This window comes from Octodon degus, unplaced genomic scaffold (assembly GCF_000260255.1).
Source record: "Octodon degus isolate 3935 unplaced genomic scaffold, OctDeg1.0 scaffold00061, whole genome shotgun sequence".
NCBI classification, from domain to species: Eukaryota; Metazoa; Chordata; class Mammalia; order Rodentia; family Octodontidae; genus Octodon; species Octodon degus.
In genome coordinates, this window is record NW_004524637.1 from 3,583,701 (window position 1) to 3,601,439 (window position 17,739).

The 17,739-nt window shown below is 39.8% G+C and overlaps 2 protein-coding genes across 3 annotated transcripts in view; both read right to left on the reverse strand.

The window, feature by feature from the left end:
- LOC101591135 (cell cycle control protein 50A) overlaps window positions 1–4,448 on the reverse strand; it is a 32,139-nt gene extending 27,691 nt beyond the window's left edge. Inside the window, exon 1 of the mRNA XM_004634401.2 lies at window positions 4,203–4,448. Coding sequence (XP_004634458.1) covers window positions 4,203–4,439 — 237 coding nt within the window. The 5' untranslated portion in view covers window positions 4,440–4,448. The remainder of the gene's footprint in view (window positions 1–4,202) is intronic.
- Window positions 4,449–15,241: 10,793 nt separating this feature from the next.
- Window positions 15,242–17,739, reverse strand: part of Filip1 (filamin A interacting protein 1) — a 248,756-nt gene continuing 246,258 nt past the window's right edge. For both annotated transcript variants that reach the window (XM_023718714.1, XM_023718711.1), the window contains exon 7: window positions 15,242–16,066. In XM_023718714.1, coding sequence (XP_023574482.1) covers window positions 16,026–16,066 — 41 coding nt within the window. In that variant the 3' untranslated portion in view covers window positions 15,242–16,025. The remainder of the gene's footprint in view (window positions 16,067–17,739) is intronic.

The following is a 17,739-nucleotide window of genomic DNA, read 5'->3' on the forward strand; positions in this document are numbered from 1 at the left end:
TTTGTATTTTTATGGACCGGTCCACAGGGTGTTCAGAGTCTCACTACTATATCGGACTCATAGTGATCCACCTGTTTACAGCCTCCCAAGAGCTGTACAGGTGTGCACCACCACACCCAGTCTCAAATGCAGTCTCAGTGTGCCCGCAGGGGCGGAGCCCCACATGGCAGGCCTCTGTACCTGGCACTTTAATCTTCTGAGCTATGTGGCCGGCCCTCATCCTATTAAGAAAAAGAATAAATTTAATTCAGTGAAAAAGGAGGAAAGGGCATGGAGGAGGGGCCAGGGAGATGGCTGAGTAGGGGCCAGGGAGATGGCTCAGTGGGATAAGCGCTTCCCTGACAAGCACAAGGGCCTGAGTTCAATCCCCGGTTCCACCAAAAATAAATAAATAAATAAAAATAAAAAATAAAGGGCTTGGAGGGCCCAGGGAGGTGGCTCAGAATAAGCGCTTGCTGAGTTCAGGGTCTTGAGTTCAATCCCTGGTACTGCAAAAAATAAACAAATAAATGGAATTCTTGCACTGTACAAGAAGCTTGGAAAATTTCCATTTTGAATGTAAATTTATTTAAAAGGAAATCAATATAAGACCTAAACAAGTCACAAAATAAAATGCTGAGTAGTAAGATAAATCACTTGAGGAATTAATCATACTAAGTTAAAAATGGCATTTGAAGTATGTAATTATTTCACACTCCTGACCTAATCTGGAGCTTCAAATAAAGACAAAAGCAAAAGAAGACAAACTTTTCAAAAGCAACTGTGTTGAGGCTGCTTGACTTTTACCTGTGACAAACAAAGAGTATTACCTGAGCCAAGATGAATGGCAAAATATTAGCTAAAGCATTTTATATCTACTAAACCTACAAATGTGGTACAACAGAAACGAATACCAGGGGTCCTTACACTTACTTCAAATACTCGCTGAAGATTAAGAAATATAACTTAAACACAGATTGATTGATTGATTGACTGATTGATTGATTTTTGCAGACCAGGGATCCAACTTGGGACCTTGTGCTTGCAAGGCAGGCACTTATGCCACTGAGCTATCTCCTTGGCCTATAACACAGCTATTTTTGGAGCAAATTTTAAATTTGTCAGTATTCTTTAAGACTCTAAATCAAAGGCATAAAAATAATAAATAAATAAATAAATCGAAGGCACTTCTTTTCTGTTAAGAGCCAGAAAATAAATACTTTGGGGCTTGGAGACCAAGAAATAAGGCCAAGGATTTATATTAGTGCTTATATAACAACAAAAAACAATTTATGTTGTTCTGTTGATGAAATTCAAAATACAGTAATAGTTCTATTTAATTTTTGATAGCATATATCTATTAATGAAAGAATGGAATTTCAGGGGAGGGACAACACTTAGCATTATTGATAGATAACCTTCCTTATCCCAAACTGATTATGAATGAGCCTGTGCACAACTATTCCCAGTTCCTGGGCCACACAAATCACTCCTGCAGGCCACATTTACTTTGCCATTCCTAGCTCTAAGTATTAAAGGTATCTGAAAAATAAAATCACTAACACCATGAACGTCTTAATTAAGAGTGGACTTTTGAGTATCTATAATCACTATCTGAATATTAAAATCTTCAAACTTGGTAATATAAAACGCCTGATCTTAGCTGAGCTAGGGACTCATGCCTGTACTGACAGCACTGAGGGAGATGGAGGAAGGGGACTCACAAGTTCACCCCAGCCTGCACAACTTGGTGAGTTACCAAGACCTTGTCTCAAAGAATGAGATTTATCTCCCTGGAAAAGCCCTAGGCTCAATCCCCAGTACAACAAAATCATATAAAATAATACAATATAAAATGAAGTGAGGTAAAACAAAATAAAATAAAAAGCCTAGTTTTTTCACAATTATTTCTAAAAAGTAACTTGTCCTTTCTTGACTCAAGATAAAGATTATAAACAAAGATTACTAAATGCAAATAAGAAATTTAATCTTCTTTAAATTTTTACAGTCTAAGAATTCAAATAACACAGATGTAAAAATACAAAAATATATTTACCAGAAACTAGGAAAACAGAAAGGAGGAAAGACAAGGGAAGAAAAGAAAAATACACACACACATACAGAAACTTGGGTAACAAAACAACCAGTTTTAAATCACTGAGGGCAGGGCCGGGGAGATGGCTCAGTAGAGTAAGCCCCCCCTCCTCCAAGAAAAAAAAAAAAAAGAAAAAAATGGCACCTTTTTATTTGCTTGTTGTATACATTTTCAAGAGTCCAAAGCACTTGATTAAGAGTAATACCTTTTAAGCACAATGTTTCTGGGAGAATGTGAAAAGTCCACTGGCTTTACTCTACAATTCTGGATCTCCACACTGCAAGCAAACATTTTATTTTGCATCTCATTCGTCACAGCAATTTCAACAATCATACAATGTGAACACGCAGTATTGTGGGCCCACGATGAGACTGTTTAAGAAATGTCCATTCCCTAACTAGTTGACGTAAAGAACCTCACTTTACTTTAGAACCCAAATGTTTTTTAAAAAAGTTAAATATTTATTTCCTTACTACACTTGGTAAGTAGTACCACAAATTTTCACATAATTCAATAGATATTCACATAAAATTTCAAAGCCCTGCTTTTACCTCAATTTCTAAAACTTTAAATAAAGTGATTCAAATTTCTAACGTCAAATTATTTTCTTGTTTACTAACACTGCAGTAAGAATCTTAGTATAATGTGAAAGCTTAAAACTGGGACTTAAGAGTCTTGGGTTTCTGTCTCAATTTTGCAACACTTTTAACTAGTAGATTGCCAAATCTCAACCTCTCTATTGCTCATTTCCTGCCATATTTTCTATTTATATTGCCTCTAATCCTTACATTTTAGAAGATAGGCATTATTCTACTTATTGCAACCTGAGCTTCTGAGAAATTTCACTGGTTCTGCAAGATTCTGGCTGAGCCCGAATGTGAGTGGGTCTGCACCACATTAGGAGTCCACATACGCTCTTTGCATTATGCCACCTGGCTCATGTCCTGATATAACATGATCTTTTTTAGTTGGAGAATGGTAAATACAAGCCAAGCATGCAAAATTTTGGGGATGCAAACTGGTTCAGATTCAGACTTTGAAATATTTTCATAAACTTCACCAATTGGGCATCCCTAATCTGAAAATCTGAAACCCAAAGCACTCCAAACTCACAAATTTTTTAAGTGACTAACACTCAAAAGTGAAACCTCAAAAGTTTTCGATCTTGGAGCACTTTGGAGTACATGTGCAGGACTAGGAGGAAAAAAAAAAAAAAAAAAAACACCATGAAAAAACTCACCACGACGCTCTGTGTGGTCAATGACCCTGTAAAGTTTAAAAATTCAGGAGAAAAAATAACAGCGAATGTGGAGCATAATTACTAATAAACGCAGCCTAAAAGGAAAACCAGCAGGGAAGCTTCCAGCAAACTCTAACTTATATCAGGCCCTCAAACATCTAAGCAGCTCAAAATGAAAGGCACTGTACACACTTCCGTGGCACATCCTAATCTGCTAACAGGACTCCACTACATCGGCGCTTCATGCGTGTCCTGGGTCAAAGCCCACATAGATAATGACACGATAATCCACTGTGCCCCTTTCCGTCGTACGTCCTAATCGGCGCCTGCTAACAGGACCCCACTACATCGACACTTCATGCGTGTCCTGGGACAAAGCCCACATAGATAATGACACGATAATCCACTGTGCACACTTCCGTCGTATGTCCTAATCTGCGCCTGCTAACAGGACTCCACTACATCGACGCTTCATGCGTGTCCTGGGACAAAGCCCACATAGCTAATGACACGATAATGCACTGTGCACACTTCTGTCGTACGTCCTAATCTGCGCCTGCTAACAGGACTCCACTACATCGACGCTTATGCGTGTCCTGGGACAAAGCCCACATAGATGACACCGTAATCCCGTCGATTCCTTCCTACTTACATCTTCATACAGCTGTTTCTTCTTACTGCTTTTTCATCTCGATGGATGACCGCTAAAACCGGGACTACTACAAACGGCCCCCTCATTACGCTCTCCACCCACTTGCTACGCCATTCGCTCCCGCAACCCCCAACCCTCGAGCGGGAGCAGCGCGGGGCGCAGACCCGGGCCGCCCGCGGGAGGAGGAGGACGCAGCCCGCCACCGCCACCGCAGCCGGGGACCGCTCGCCGCTCACCTCGACCTCGCGGATGTTGTTGGAGGTGACGAAGATGCCGATGCCGATGGGGATGAAAATGAGGCCGACGACGAAGAACGTCGGCAGCACGGTGCCAGCCGTGAGGATGGGCTGCCAGGCGGGCAGCCGCTGCTGCTTGAAGGCCGTGTTGTCCGGCCTCCGCGTCTTCGCGGCGCCCCCCGGCGCGCACGGGGGCCCGCCATCCACCTCGTCCTTGGCGTTGCAGTTCATCGCCATCGGACCCGGGCGCGGCTCTACAGGCTCGGATGTCCTGGCCAGGGAACCCGCCCCCCAAACCTGAAGAGACTCGGGCAGGGGCCGCCGCCACCGGCGAGGCGGAAGGGGCGGGACATGGGCGACCGGAAGCGGCGGTCGACTGACGGCTCTCGAGGGGCGGGAGACCGGAAGGAGCGCGAGGAGGCGGGACTACGGGAGGAGAAAGGGGAGGGAAGAGGGAAGGCGGGTGCGCGTCCTCGCCCAGAAACGAGGCGTCGTCTCGGCGCGTGCGTAGTAGACGGCGGCGCGCTGGAGACTGCGCGTGCGCGCGCCCGTCGGGCGCTTGTTGTCAGGGCAACGGCGGGTCAAGGCGGCAGGTGACCCACCCACTTGGTCTGCCCTGCGGTTGTTAGCGAGGGCGGTGAGGATTTTGAAACAAAATCGCATCGTTTCAAAGGCCATCCCTAGAGATCCCGGTCCAGTGCGCTCGGCACAAATGCAAACGAGATGAGTGACATCTGCTCTGCAAGAAGAAATCGGTGTGGTTTGCCTCTCCTTGAGAGATCCTCTGTACTTTGCGTTCATGTTCAACATGTTACTTCTCACGTTGACGCAGGATGTCCTTCTGGTTTTCGCTTTTGTTTTTGTTTTGTTTGCGGAACCGGGGAGTGAACTCAGGCCTTGCGCTTGCCAGGCTGAGGCTGGGGGGGGGGTATTGATAATTTCTATAATGCAGCCATATGTAAAATGATACAGTGCATCTCAAAACATCAAAGCAAATGCTCATGGTATTAAAGTGGATACGAAAGTAGTGCGGAGATGGAAAGTACAGCCCAATTAAAATATGATGGTAACCTCCCTTAACCGGAGAATTTATTTGTGATTCTTTAAAGTTTTCTGTATTTCCAAATTTTTACCAGTAAGCATGTATTTGTTACATTTAAAATTTATTCAGTCTACATTATCACAGTCTGAAATCCAGACCAGAGAGTAAATCACATCATCTAAAAGCAAACGCCCAGACTATATTTTTTAGACTTTGTGTACCATTGTGCTTTCTGGGAGGTACGCCTAATTAAGAGAAACTGAAGAGTGTTTGGTTCTCATAAATTACAATTACTTTTTCAAAATCATCACTGTCCCAAGCATATAAGTCAATTGTTATTCCGCTGTTTAGGGGAATACAGTAGTTGGTGATTTCTAATTGCTGATCTTTTTAGTTTTAGTATTACATGATATTTATTGTCTCTCAAACTCTTAGCAGGACTAAGAAATTAGGTTTGCATTTTCCTTTGGCTAATGGAAGTTTGCCTGCAACCTTAGGTGAAAAGAAAACAGTCGAGCACAGCTAACTGAGAAGGCATGGAGTCCTTTTCACTTGCTAAGATCTATTTCTTAGCAGAAATGTGTATGATACTGTCGAGCATGATCCAAAAGCGTATTCCCCTCCCCCGTGCTACCTGCGTCATCACACTCACTGACTATAATAGTTCCTTAACTGATTTTCAAGTGGAGTGTTCTGTACAAATGGTCACTTGCAGTTAACCCTCCTTGCCCGTGAATACTGCAGCAACAGATTCAAACCGGTTCTGGATCAAAGGTATTCAGGAAAAAATTATATCTTCCATTTTCTTTAGTTCGTTTACAGAAAATAATAAGCACTTGTCTCTTTTTTAGGAATTATATTTGCCTGAACGTGGCCTTGTAGGAACAGAACTCTTATATTCCTGTATAAAACTTACATTGTCCTTTCAGGTCCAAATGGGTGCATATCTCATGATGCAGCGGCCCCTCGCTTATCACGGAGGTTACGTTCCAGGCCCCCCCCCCCATAAGTGAAAATCAGCGAAGTGTGACCCTATTTTTTTTAGTATTTATATATACTTTAAGGCTTTAAAACCCTGCCCACTTTTATAAACCTTTCCCACACTTATACAACTAATGCTCTTAACCATTTTCTCAACTCGTAAACCAGCGTAATTTTAACAGCATACTTACAATGTGTGGTACTGCAAAATTCCGCAATATGGCGAAGAAGCTGAGACAATTTAGGTTAATATTTTTTGAAGACTCACATAACAGTGATCTAGGAAAGTCGAACCGCAAAATAGTGAGGGACTATTGTATTCTCCAGTCCCTTTCCATAATATACATTTTTTTTTAAATTTAGTATAGGATCTACAGGCTCTCACTACGTAGATCGGATTTGTAGTGATCTTCCTGTTTTCAGCCTCCCAAATGCTGGGATTACGGGCATGCACCACCATGCCCAATCTCAATCGCCGGTTCGGCACACTCCAGGGAGCGCCACCCGCAGGGCAGGCCCGGGATTGAACCCTCCCTCCTCAGTCTCCACCTATCGCGCATCTGCCTAAGCAGGCACTCACAGTATGCTTCTTTACTCAGGTGACATTTTTTTTTTCACCTCCACATCGTTATCTCAGAATTTTATGTGTTTAGGCTGGGGAGCTAGCTCTGCGATCTAAGTGCCTGGCAAGTGCAGGGTCCCAAGTCTGATCACAGTATCAACAACAAAAAGTTAAAAAAAGAATTTTATGTTCTCCTTGGTGATACATTGTTTTATTATAGACTATAGTAGGTATTTTTTCAATAATCTGCAGAAGTAGGATTTTTTAAAAGATAAAGTTGTTTGACATTTATTGAACAATAAAAGAATAGTTCTTATAATGGATTGTCAGTATGTGGTTTTTTTTTTTTTTGCTTCCAATACTGGGAATTGAACTCAGGGAGCACTGAATTAAATCTCACCCCACCTGGCTTTTAGAATGTGAGTCAGGGTCTCGCTAAGGTGCCCATGTTGGCTTTGAACTTGCAGTGCTCTTTCTTCAGCCTTCTGTGTACTTGAGATTACAGGCATGCACCCTGCTCCCAGTTATATATCTGTAGTACATTGGCAAACTGGTGTCTCAGAGTGAGTAGATGTTTGTGTTGGTATACTTACATGTCACTTGCATTGTTTAGATCATGTTCACCTGCTGATACCTGGTAGAGGTAGAATTTATATGGCCAAATAATATGAATTCTGATTATCAAATTGGCATAAGTGTGCAGTGAATACATGCACACAGATGTAAAGCCAAAGTGATAGAACAGATAGAGAAGGATTTTTGTTTCTCCCAATGCCTTCTGGGCAGGTTTGGCCGGCTTGAGTTGTGGGGATCAAACCACAGCAACCTGAGCCTGACTGCTTTGTTGAAGCAGCCACTTAAAGAACTGAGCTAAGGGGCAGGCCCCCCGATAGAACAGATACAAACCCAACAAGCTGAAAAGGTGAAGATTTTCTCTTTTGGAGGGAGGGGAAGTTTGACGCAATTTTCATCTGTGTTCAATTGCTGTGTTATGCTGCTAAGTGAGACAAATAGAAAAAATAAAGAATAATTTGTGTACTTTCAAGAATGAAAAAAACAAACAAACAACTAAAACCAGTCTCTCTTTTATTACTTGAGCAAAGTGCCATAAAGAGTGTTGGGCTAGGCTCCTCTGATGCGTGTGCTGCTTTCCCTCAACCCTTAATCACAGGCCATTTCACGCATGTCTGTAACTGAAATTAAAGGGAGTTGGGAAGTGAGTCGTGCTTCTTATAGCATGAGTTTCAAAGTTTTTCCTAATTGGAAATGGTCTGAATTATTTTCAGTAATGTTTTGCTTTTCTCTCCCATAGTTAACAATGGCAACTTAGAGAATTTTGATAGGGTTACGTGATTTTAATTCTAATTGTCTCCCAAGACTTTTAGGAGAAAGAATAATGTAGAATTTGTAGAAAATAATTTCCTATAGGAACTGCATGAGATTGATCCTAACTAATATTTAAAATTTATTTTTAAAAATTAGCCTGCTTTTGTTCTTTTCAAGTAGCACATCTGTTGAGCTCTTTCAGTACATTTAGTAAACCTTTTGTTCTTATACTGGAAAATTATCTGATTAAGCGGAGGTCATTGCTGGGTAATGAAATATTCTGAACATTTGTCAATGACCAGACTATACTCAGAAATACCAAGCAAGATAGCTTAATGGTTAGTGTTGTTAGAGGAAATAACAATGACACCGGAATTTCTTAGTAGCCCAAGAACTTTCTTTCAGAAAGGAAATAACGGCTAATTCCTCATGATTCCACACTTTCTTTAAATGGAGGAACATAATTCTAATGAGGCCTCAAATTTCATGATTCCTTTTCGTAGAAACTCAGTTAATTACATCCCAGGGATATATATTTTTTCAATATGTGCCACCAAGTATAGATAAGGTCTTATTTTCAAATATGCTCTTACATGTAGATTGATAGCCAGCTGACATTTTTAACATGTATAATAGAGAAATTAATTTTTAAAAAGCACATTAGAGAAGGGATATAGCTTATTTCAAGAGAATCATCAGGAGATACAGGAAAGTGAATTTTTAAAAACATGTACTTTGTGCCCAGGCATGGTGGTACACAGCTATAATCCCAACACTTGGGAGACTGAGCCAAGAGGATCAGTGCTAGTTTGAGGCCTGCCTGGGCCACATAGTAAGGTCAAGGCCAGCCTGAATCATAAAGGGATCCTATCTCAAAAATTAAAAAAAAAAAACATGTACTTTTATGTCATATGTTTGAACCATTTTTGGACTTATTTTTCAGTTTTTCCAAGTTTTAAATTATTGGTGGTCCTGGGAAAGGAAGGCATGTTTCATCTTGATTTATTTCTTTGATACACTTGAGTTACGACTACTGATTAAATTTTTTGTTGCTTTAAAACAAGTTCAGTCATGCTCACTTTGGTAGCACACATACTAAAATAACTCTGGTGTTTACTTGCAAGATAACCTATGCAAAATGATCTGAAAATACAAGTTGACTTTCTTGAGCCTCAGAAGTGGAACACTTTCTTGAATCCATGGCAGTAAGTAGGGGTGACATAAAAGGCCACCGGCTGTGCTCTGACCAGGACACTGTGAGGCACACATGGAGTCCAACAAGCCATTCCACAGCACCACTGAGTTCTGGGGCAGGGGTGCCCATCAGCGCTGCATCGCCCAGCAAAGCACCACTTTCCATCTGCCTGAAGACCTTTCCTCCACAGAAGCTGCCTTGCTCCCTAGTTCCTACTCACCCTCAAGAGCTGGGTCAGTAGCTACTGTGAGAAATAGTTCTTTGGCCCCTGGGAGAGAGCTGAGAGCCCCTCTCTGAGCTTGGCGTGACATGTTCATGCCTCCTCCCTTGTACTTACCATACACTGTTGAAAAGTGTGTGTCTGTGAGTACATTGAGTTCCACAGAGACTGCCACCGGCTCAAAGCAACAGGGCCAGGAAGGCATGGACTGAAACCCCTCAAGTCATGAACCAAAATAAACCCTTCCTTTATGAAGGTGACCATCTCAGGTATTTATATTTTGTCACATGGAAATCTGGCTAACATAGCAATCAATACACTATACAATAGAACAACTGAAGAGAAAAGTTTTTCTCCTTATCCTATCTCTGAAAGAAATACTAGGTATAAATCTGGGAAAACTAAGGAATGATTAGTTTTCTTCAAAAAACAGATCTAGCAATTGGGAATCTGAGATGGGAGAATCACTGTGAATTTGAGGTCAGCCTGGGGGACACATAGTGAGTTCAAGACCAGCCTGAACTACACAGCAAGACCTTGTCTCAAAACACAAACAAAAAGTGAAGTACAGTTCAGAATTCCAGCACATTGTAGGTCATGTTGCTGTGTCTGCAACAACAAAATTAGTGAGGATTACCTCAAATGATTCACTTGAAGGGAGGTCTCAGTGCTTGACATCTTTCTTTTGTGCCCTGAGATATTGCTGAGTGTTAATTTAAAAGACTTCAATGACTTTTAATCTGTAAAAATATAGTGCAAAGTGCTATATTGCCAACAATGAAAAGGCCAAGGGAAGTTGCTTTGGTTTCCCTACCCAAGGGAAAAGCTTTCCTCATTAAATATAGTTATTCTAGCCCAGAACTAGGGAGAAAAATACAAAGAATACAGCATGTAGCTTGAGCCCTTTTCTCATGGTAAGTCTTAAAACTTTCTTAGTCAAATATACCAAAGATCATTCTCTCTCTGATAAGCCAGGGCAGAGAGTTATCCTGGGAGGCAAGAGTCCCTAACATCTGCAATTTACCCACAGAATGTATCTCGTTTTGTGCAGTTTGGGTCTGCTTTTTGATAGGTTTGGCTAAATAACAAGAGAAATCCATTCTTTGGTTAGCCCCATTAACAAAGATAAGTTAGGACTGGATGTGACCTTGAACACCATTTCTACTAGAAATAACCTGATAAACAAAAGAGGTCAAACATAAGCCACTTTGCAGAAACCATTACATTTCCTCTAGAGACACAAACATACCTGCCGCTGTGTCTCTGCTGTGTGTCTGCCTTTCGACCAGAAAGCAGACAGCAGTAGCACAACATCTGCATGTTCATAAGTGTTACAGTTCAGGAAATAACAATGAGTGAGAGAATCTCCCTTAATCAGTTGAAATTTTCATCTTAGTAATGATATAACTCAGAGCAAAAGCATCCATTTTGACATTCTCTACTATACCAGTTCTGCTTATACACAGTAAGATACCACATGAAATGCAGAATTTAAAACTATTTTGAGACAAGTGATTTAAGTAAAAATAATGTTGCACACTTAATTTAAGTGATTTAATTTTATGAATACTTTGTTCCAATTCAAAAAAGAATTTTGCACAATGTTTCAATATTTTAATTGGTTCTTTTCATACACTGTTGAGATTTCCATGAACATAGTTGACTTTGAAAATAACACAGAAAATGTCCTACTTGGTTAAATAATTTCAATCACCTGTGCAGAACTGATAGTAGGATGATGTATATTCATATGAAAGACAAGTACACAAATTCACTTAGCTTCAGTGAAAAAAATAAACTCATGTAATTAACAAAAGAGACAAAATTAATAATGATGTGAAAATAGAATGCATTTCCAAAATTGTTCTTAGATTCACTCTTTTGCTTTTGAAAATCCATTAAAGCTGTAAGAATTCTAAAACTGTCTGACTACCTGGTAAGCCTTTTTATTAGAGAAGCTAACACCTGATACTTTTAAAACAAATTCTAGATTACATAAAATACGCATTTGTGAAGGGCAAGATAAAATTCCCTGAATAACATAAACAAAAAAATCCAAGAACATAATGATCACATTTCTTTTAAGTCTGAAACTATCACATTTTCCCTACAGAACAAACACAGTTGTCACCAAATAGTTATGGAATAAATACTAAAAATTATAATCAAGTTCCCAAATTTTACAACTCTCTTACAACAAGTTTTTCTCTTTTCTCCTGTTAATTAGCACTTTAGGCAATTGCACAGCCCTGGGTGTGCCAAGGGGGCACATGACTCAGGTGACAAACGAGCGTTTCTTTTAAAGTTCCATTTTCCGCATTTGCTATTTTTAATTTGTTGATCATGCAACGCACGAACACACTCTATGTTTTTTGATTATTTCCAGGCAAATTCAATGACAGTATTAATAGAAAGGGCAAAACTATTACATCCCTGATGTACCACTTACTCTCTTTTTGCCACTGATTTGGAGAAGGGATGAATTATTTAAGTAGTTTGGTGTCTGTTAATTATTTTATTTATTTATTTATTTATTTATTTGTGTGTGTGTGTGTGTGTGTGTGTGTGTGGCCAGCTCAGCCCACCAGGGGGTGGGGCTGGCTGGCATGTGGTGCTGGGGGATTGAACAGTGGTCCCTGTGCTTTGCTTAGCTTATCCTAAGTAGGTGCTTTAGGCCACTCAGCCATCTCACCAGCCCGTCTGTTCATTATTGAGCTAGATATGCCATACTGAATTTTTTATGCTAAGATACTATTAATTCTTCACATTATGTGAACATTTTAGGCATCTGACATCTGGTGCATTTATTTTACCCATTCTACATCAAACCTCAATGCTTTATGGAATACTTTGGAAAACACCTGTAGAACATGCTCTCCTAAACATTGTTATCAAAAAGATAAACATAAAATAATGATTTAGTTGAATTGTTATGCCTTCACACGGAAACTGATTGTTTTGTTATACCTCAAAAAACATTTACAATTCCACTAGAAAATGATCCTCAGTATATTGATGACTGGAGATCCTTTTTTTTTTTTTAATTTTTTTATTTATGGGTGTGTGTGTGTGTGTGTGTGTGTGTGTGTGGCCAGCTCAACCCACCAGGGGGCAGGGCTGGCTGGCATGTGGTGCTGGGGAATTGAACCGCAGTCCCTGTGCTTTGCTAAGCTTGTTCTAAGTAGGTGCTTTAGACCACTGAGCCATCTCACCAGCCCCTGCAGATCTTTCTATGATCCAAGTTGGTACTTAGGTGCTCTTGGTCCTAGAGTACTGCCAGAATTGCATATGAAGGCAATGTTTTCAGTTGGATGTCAATGACAAAACGATGCTATTTCTGCTCTTGTTCGCTAAGTGTCTCTTGTTCTATTTCAGAATTAACGTGATTAACGTGACTCACCTGGCCCTCAGGCCCTCTTCTGACTGATTGATCGGTTGGTTGGTTGATTGATTTTCAATTTAGCACAGGGTCTACAGGATCTCACTGCAGATTGGATTTGTAGTGATTCTCCTGTTTTCAGCCTCCCAAGCACTGGGATTACAGTCAGGCACCATCGTGCCCAGTCTCAATCGCCGTCTCAGTGCACCCCACGGGGCAGGGCCAGCATGGCACACCGGGGATCAAACCCCAGTCCCTGAGTCTGCTCAAGAAGGCACTTTAGTCTGCTGAGCTATCTGGCTGGCCCCCTGTTCTGATTTTGACACAGTGTAGACAGAAAAGGCTCAATACCAGGCTACATGCATCCCCGTCCTCAGTGCTTAACAGGTACCAACTCTCATCATCAACTCAGGAGAAACAAGATGCAGATCCACGTGCATATCAATTACTAGCAATATTTTAACTTAAACTCAAAAGGAACTTAAAATCTTGTCTGGGGGCCGGGGAGATGGCTCAGTAGAATAAGCGCTTCCCTGACAAGCGCAAGTGCCTGAGTTCAATCCCTGGTTCCACAAAAAAAAAAAAAAAAAAAATCTTGTTTGTTAGCCTTTTCACTAGTAATATAGTGAAATTCCCAAAACTTGAGAAAAAGTTACTCATTCCAAATTCTTATCTATGATATATTCAAATGTTATCAAAAGTAATACTGGCAAATAGGGAACTTAACTGTGAGTTAAAAAATGTAATGATACTTAAAAAACTGTCTTCTAATTGAAGTTCAACATTTTCACAAAACAAGAGCCAGAAATAACAATTTAAAAAATCTTCACACACCTTCTCTAGTTTTCTGAATCAGAAATTAGAGCCACAGGAGGTTATATGATACTTCAATGATCGTTCAAACCAGGGCAAGCCTAGTACAGCACTTCTTTGATGTTTTAAATAAAGCAAAAATAGGGGTAAGGGATTTAGTTCAGTGGTGCAGCACTGGCCAAGCAAACATGAGGCCCTGGGTTTCATCCTCAGCACACTCCCCCCCCGCCCCCCCACCACACACAAAATTAAGGGCTAAAAACAAAAGTAATTATAATGAAACATAGTTCTTTAATTATAACATGCTGAATATGACTGTCCAGTTCCACAAAGTACACCTTAAGACCTTGCCAGGTTACATAGGGAAGGAAAGTTAGTATTAAGTTTTCCATTCCCAAGATTCGAGGTCCCTAAGGGCATAAGAACCTGGGTGAGCACATGGCCTGGAGGGATGAGCCAGTGCACCACCCTCATGGCTGTCAGCTGTGGGCGACACATGGAAGCACTTTCCCTTTGATCTCAATAAAGTTACATGGTAAATGTTTTCTTTATTAAGAAATTGATATGTCAACTCAATTTTTCTTTAAATTTATATTTTGTTTGTTTTTAATTTTTAATAGTCCACGCTTGCAGTACACAATGAGGAGTTGCACAAATACGTAACACACCTTAATCCTCTGTCATCACCTGGCCTTTCCTGCCAGCTCTCTTCTTCCCCTCCCTCCATGTCTTGATCACCTTCCCCTATGAGAAAGCTCTGTCTCTTTGCTTCCTAGGTTTCATCTTTCTTTTTTGCTCTTTATGTATATTTTGTGTCTCTCTTGTAAGACAAACTGTGATATTTTAAAGTCATTTTTAAAAACTATTGAATGGCCACACGAACAGGCTTTTTAAAATTATATATATATATATATATATATATATGTATATATAATTTAAAAAATTGAATTATTAAAGTTTTCCAGTAGACTTTATTGTCATACAAACCTAAATTCAACAGCAGCTCTGACATTGGGATTTGGATGATACATATCATGCTTTTTGTCTTTCATGAATGTACTTTTTATTTTTATAGAATATATTTCCTTAACTAAATGTGGCTATAAAAATCTATCAAAATAAATGGGAGAGAGTGTTAATCTATCTTTGTATTTTTCTAACTATTTTTTAAAAGATGCTAACATTATCTAGGCTGGCTTTCTTTGTAAGTTTCATGGGAGCAAAATGTAAGAAATATCTTGGCACCACAGTTCTTATATCTTTACACAAAAGTAAATAATGAAAACGGAGATATAATTAAATGGTCAATTGAAGCTATTTGTTTCCCTTGCTGATTAAATGTGTACCTCCCCTTTTATTAATTTATTACATATGAAAACCAGGATTTCTGGCACAGAACATAAAGAAGTGCAACTTTAAAAATCGTTTTTAAATATTTAAAATTAAACTCCAAGGGGGCCTGCCCCTTAGCTCAGTTCTTTAAGTGGCTGCTTCAACAAAGCAGTCAGGCTCAGGTTGCTGTGGTTCGATCCCCACAACTCAAGCCAGCCAAACCTGCCCTGAAGGCATGTGGAGCAAAAAAAAAAAAAAAAAAAAAAAAATTAAACTCCAAAATCAGAGCTTTATCTGTTGGTATTGAGCTGTGGTCAGAAGGATAACACTGGGGCCGGGGAAATGGCTCAGTAGAATAAGTGCTTCCCTGGCAAGTGCAAGGAAAGGACCTGAGTTCAATCCCCCATTCTAAAAAAAAAAAAAAAAATGATAGTGTTGTACAACCAATAGCAAAGGTTCTTCCAGAGTCTCCGGTACAAAGCATTACATTTTCATTACCCTGGGAATGAAACATGTGGTGCTTTCTTTTCATGTGAAGCAACAAATTAACAGCAAATAACTATACATTATCATTTTGAGCGCAACAATACCAATATTTTAGAGAGCTGACATTGTATTCTACAGATACATTTGCCATAAACTATGAAAAAAGAGAAATCACATTACAAAATGTATTATAAAAATAAATTACCTATTATGTGCCCATCAACCTGAAAGCTTGACAAAATGAGATATTTTTCTCTTGCCAATCACTCATATTTTCATATCATCAGCAAGGTTATTTTCAGCTCTTACATCATATCCTCAAAAAAAAAAAAAATCACAAAAAAACAAAACACCAGAAGTGGTAAAATGTCTCCAGTCATGATCAGTAGCATGGAGGATCTCAGTGTTGGTAGAGGGCTGCAGACATATAATCCACTCAGTAGGATTCACGGGAGCCAAGCACCCCGTGTGTGCCGGGCTTACCAGCTCATCTGGAGCTCATTTGCAGCTGGTGAAAGACGATGCTTTCTACAACAAGAGGAAAGACAAGTTTGGTTAAGCTGAAACTCAACGGGTAACTATGTGAGGATCTATACCACATCACTTCACCAAAAGATTGTAAATGTTAAATGACAAACAAATACATGTATGTGAGCCCAGTACTATCTCTGTAGTACCCCCAGATATGTGGGGGTAACTTCTGTGTATTGGCACATATGTTTTCACTCTAAAGTTCTTAAAGGCCTGTGGAAACCATGTCTGATATTTTATCAATACTAGGTCAATATTATCTAAAGAAAGAACTGAATACAAAGATAGTAATTACCATATACAATTCTAGTAATTGAAAAATAGCCTAAAAGTGGTACCTCAGTCCACAAACTCCTGCCTCAGCCTCCCAAATGCTGGAATTACAGGCATTCACCACCACCGCTGACTCTAAATTCACTCTTACCAGTAAGAAGTACATTGACATGATAATTTGGAGAGGACAGTCACATTACAGATACTCACTATTTTATTGGTTTTTCTCTATTTTAATTTTTATGCCAACATGGATCTTTATTATTGTCATTTTTTTCTCTCAGTCATTAAAAGCCTAGCTGGGACTCTGTGTTACACATGAAGCATCAGTGAGAAAAGTACTCCTGGGTCTACCACCACTGAAATTATACAGAGTGGAGGAAATAAAATAAGCCCCAGATGATTTCTCTACCTGAAAGCAATGTCTGCTCCCTGACCATGGATGGCAACGCTGTGAAGGCCGAGACCGATGTCAGGCTTTATCGATAGGATTGAGAAATTTCCACCTATTATCTTCACTTTGGTTTCAATCATCTCCTATTAAAATTTTATATTTACTTCTGTAGTTAATATCTAAGTAAACATTATTTAATCATAGCACCACAGATCTTTAGGTTCAAGCTAATTTTGCAGGGTGGATAACCTGTTCAAACGAATGTTTTCTCAATTTGATTTCACTAGCTTTACCTCACAAAGGTCACTAGGTAGTGATGTTTCTATTTTTTTCCTCAGCCAGTTGGCTTGAAGTTGAGATAAAAAAAGCAAAGTGGAATATCCAGATATCTTATTTTTCCTAAAAATATTTGACTATGAGAGTTTTATGAGGCTCTTAAGATACATATACAGGGGCTGGAAAGATGGCTCAGTAGAACAAGCACTTGGCTGGCAAGTGCAAGGGCCTGAGTTCAATCCCCAGTTCCGCAGAAACAAAACAAACAAACAAAAAAAGATACATATACAATTTTTCAATATAGTAGGAACTTAAAAATTATCTCATTTTTTGGGGGCCAGGGAGATGGCTCAGTGCAATAACTGCTTCCCTGGCAAGCGCAAGGGCCTGAGTTCAATCCCTGGTTCCACAAAAAAAAAAAAAAAAAAAAAAATTATCCCATTTTTTATATTAAACAGTTATCCTAGCTTCAACTTCTCGGGTTTTTTTTGTTTTTTTTTGTGGAACCAGGGATTGAACTCAGACTCTCTCCGTTGCCAGGGAAGCACTTATTCCACTGAGCCATCTCCCTGGCCCCCTTCAACTTCTTTTTGTTGTTGTTGTTGTTATTGTTTTGTTTTAATTTATGTATTTGGTACAGGGTCTCTCTATGCAGCTCGGACTCATAGTAATCCTCCTGGTTTCAGCCTCTCCAGTGCTGGGATTACAGGCATGTGCCACCACACCT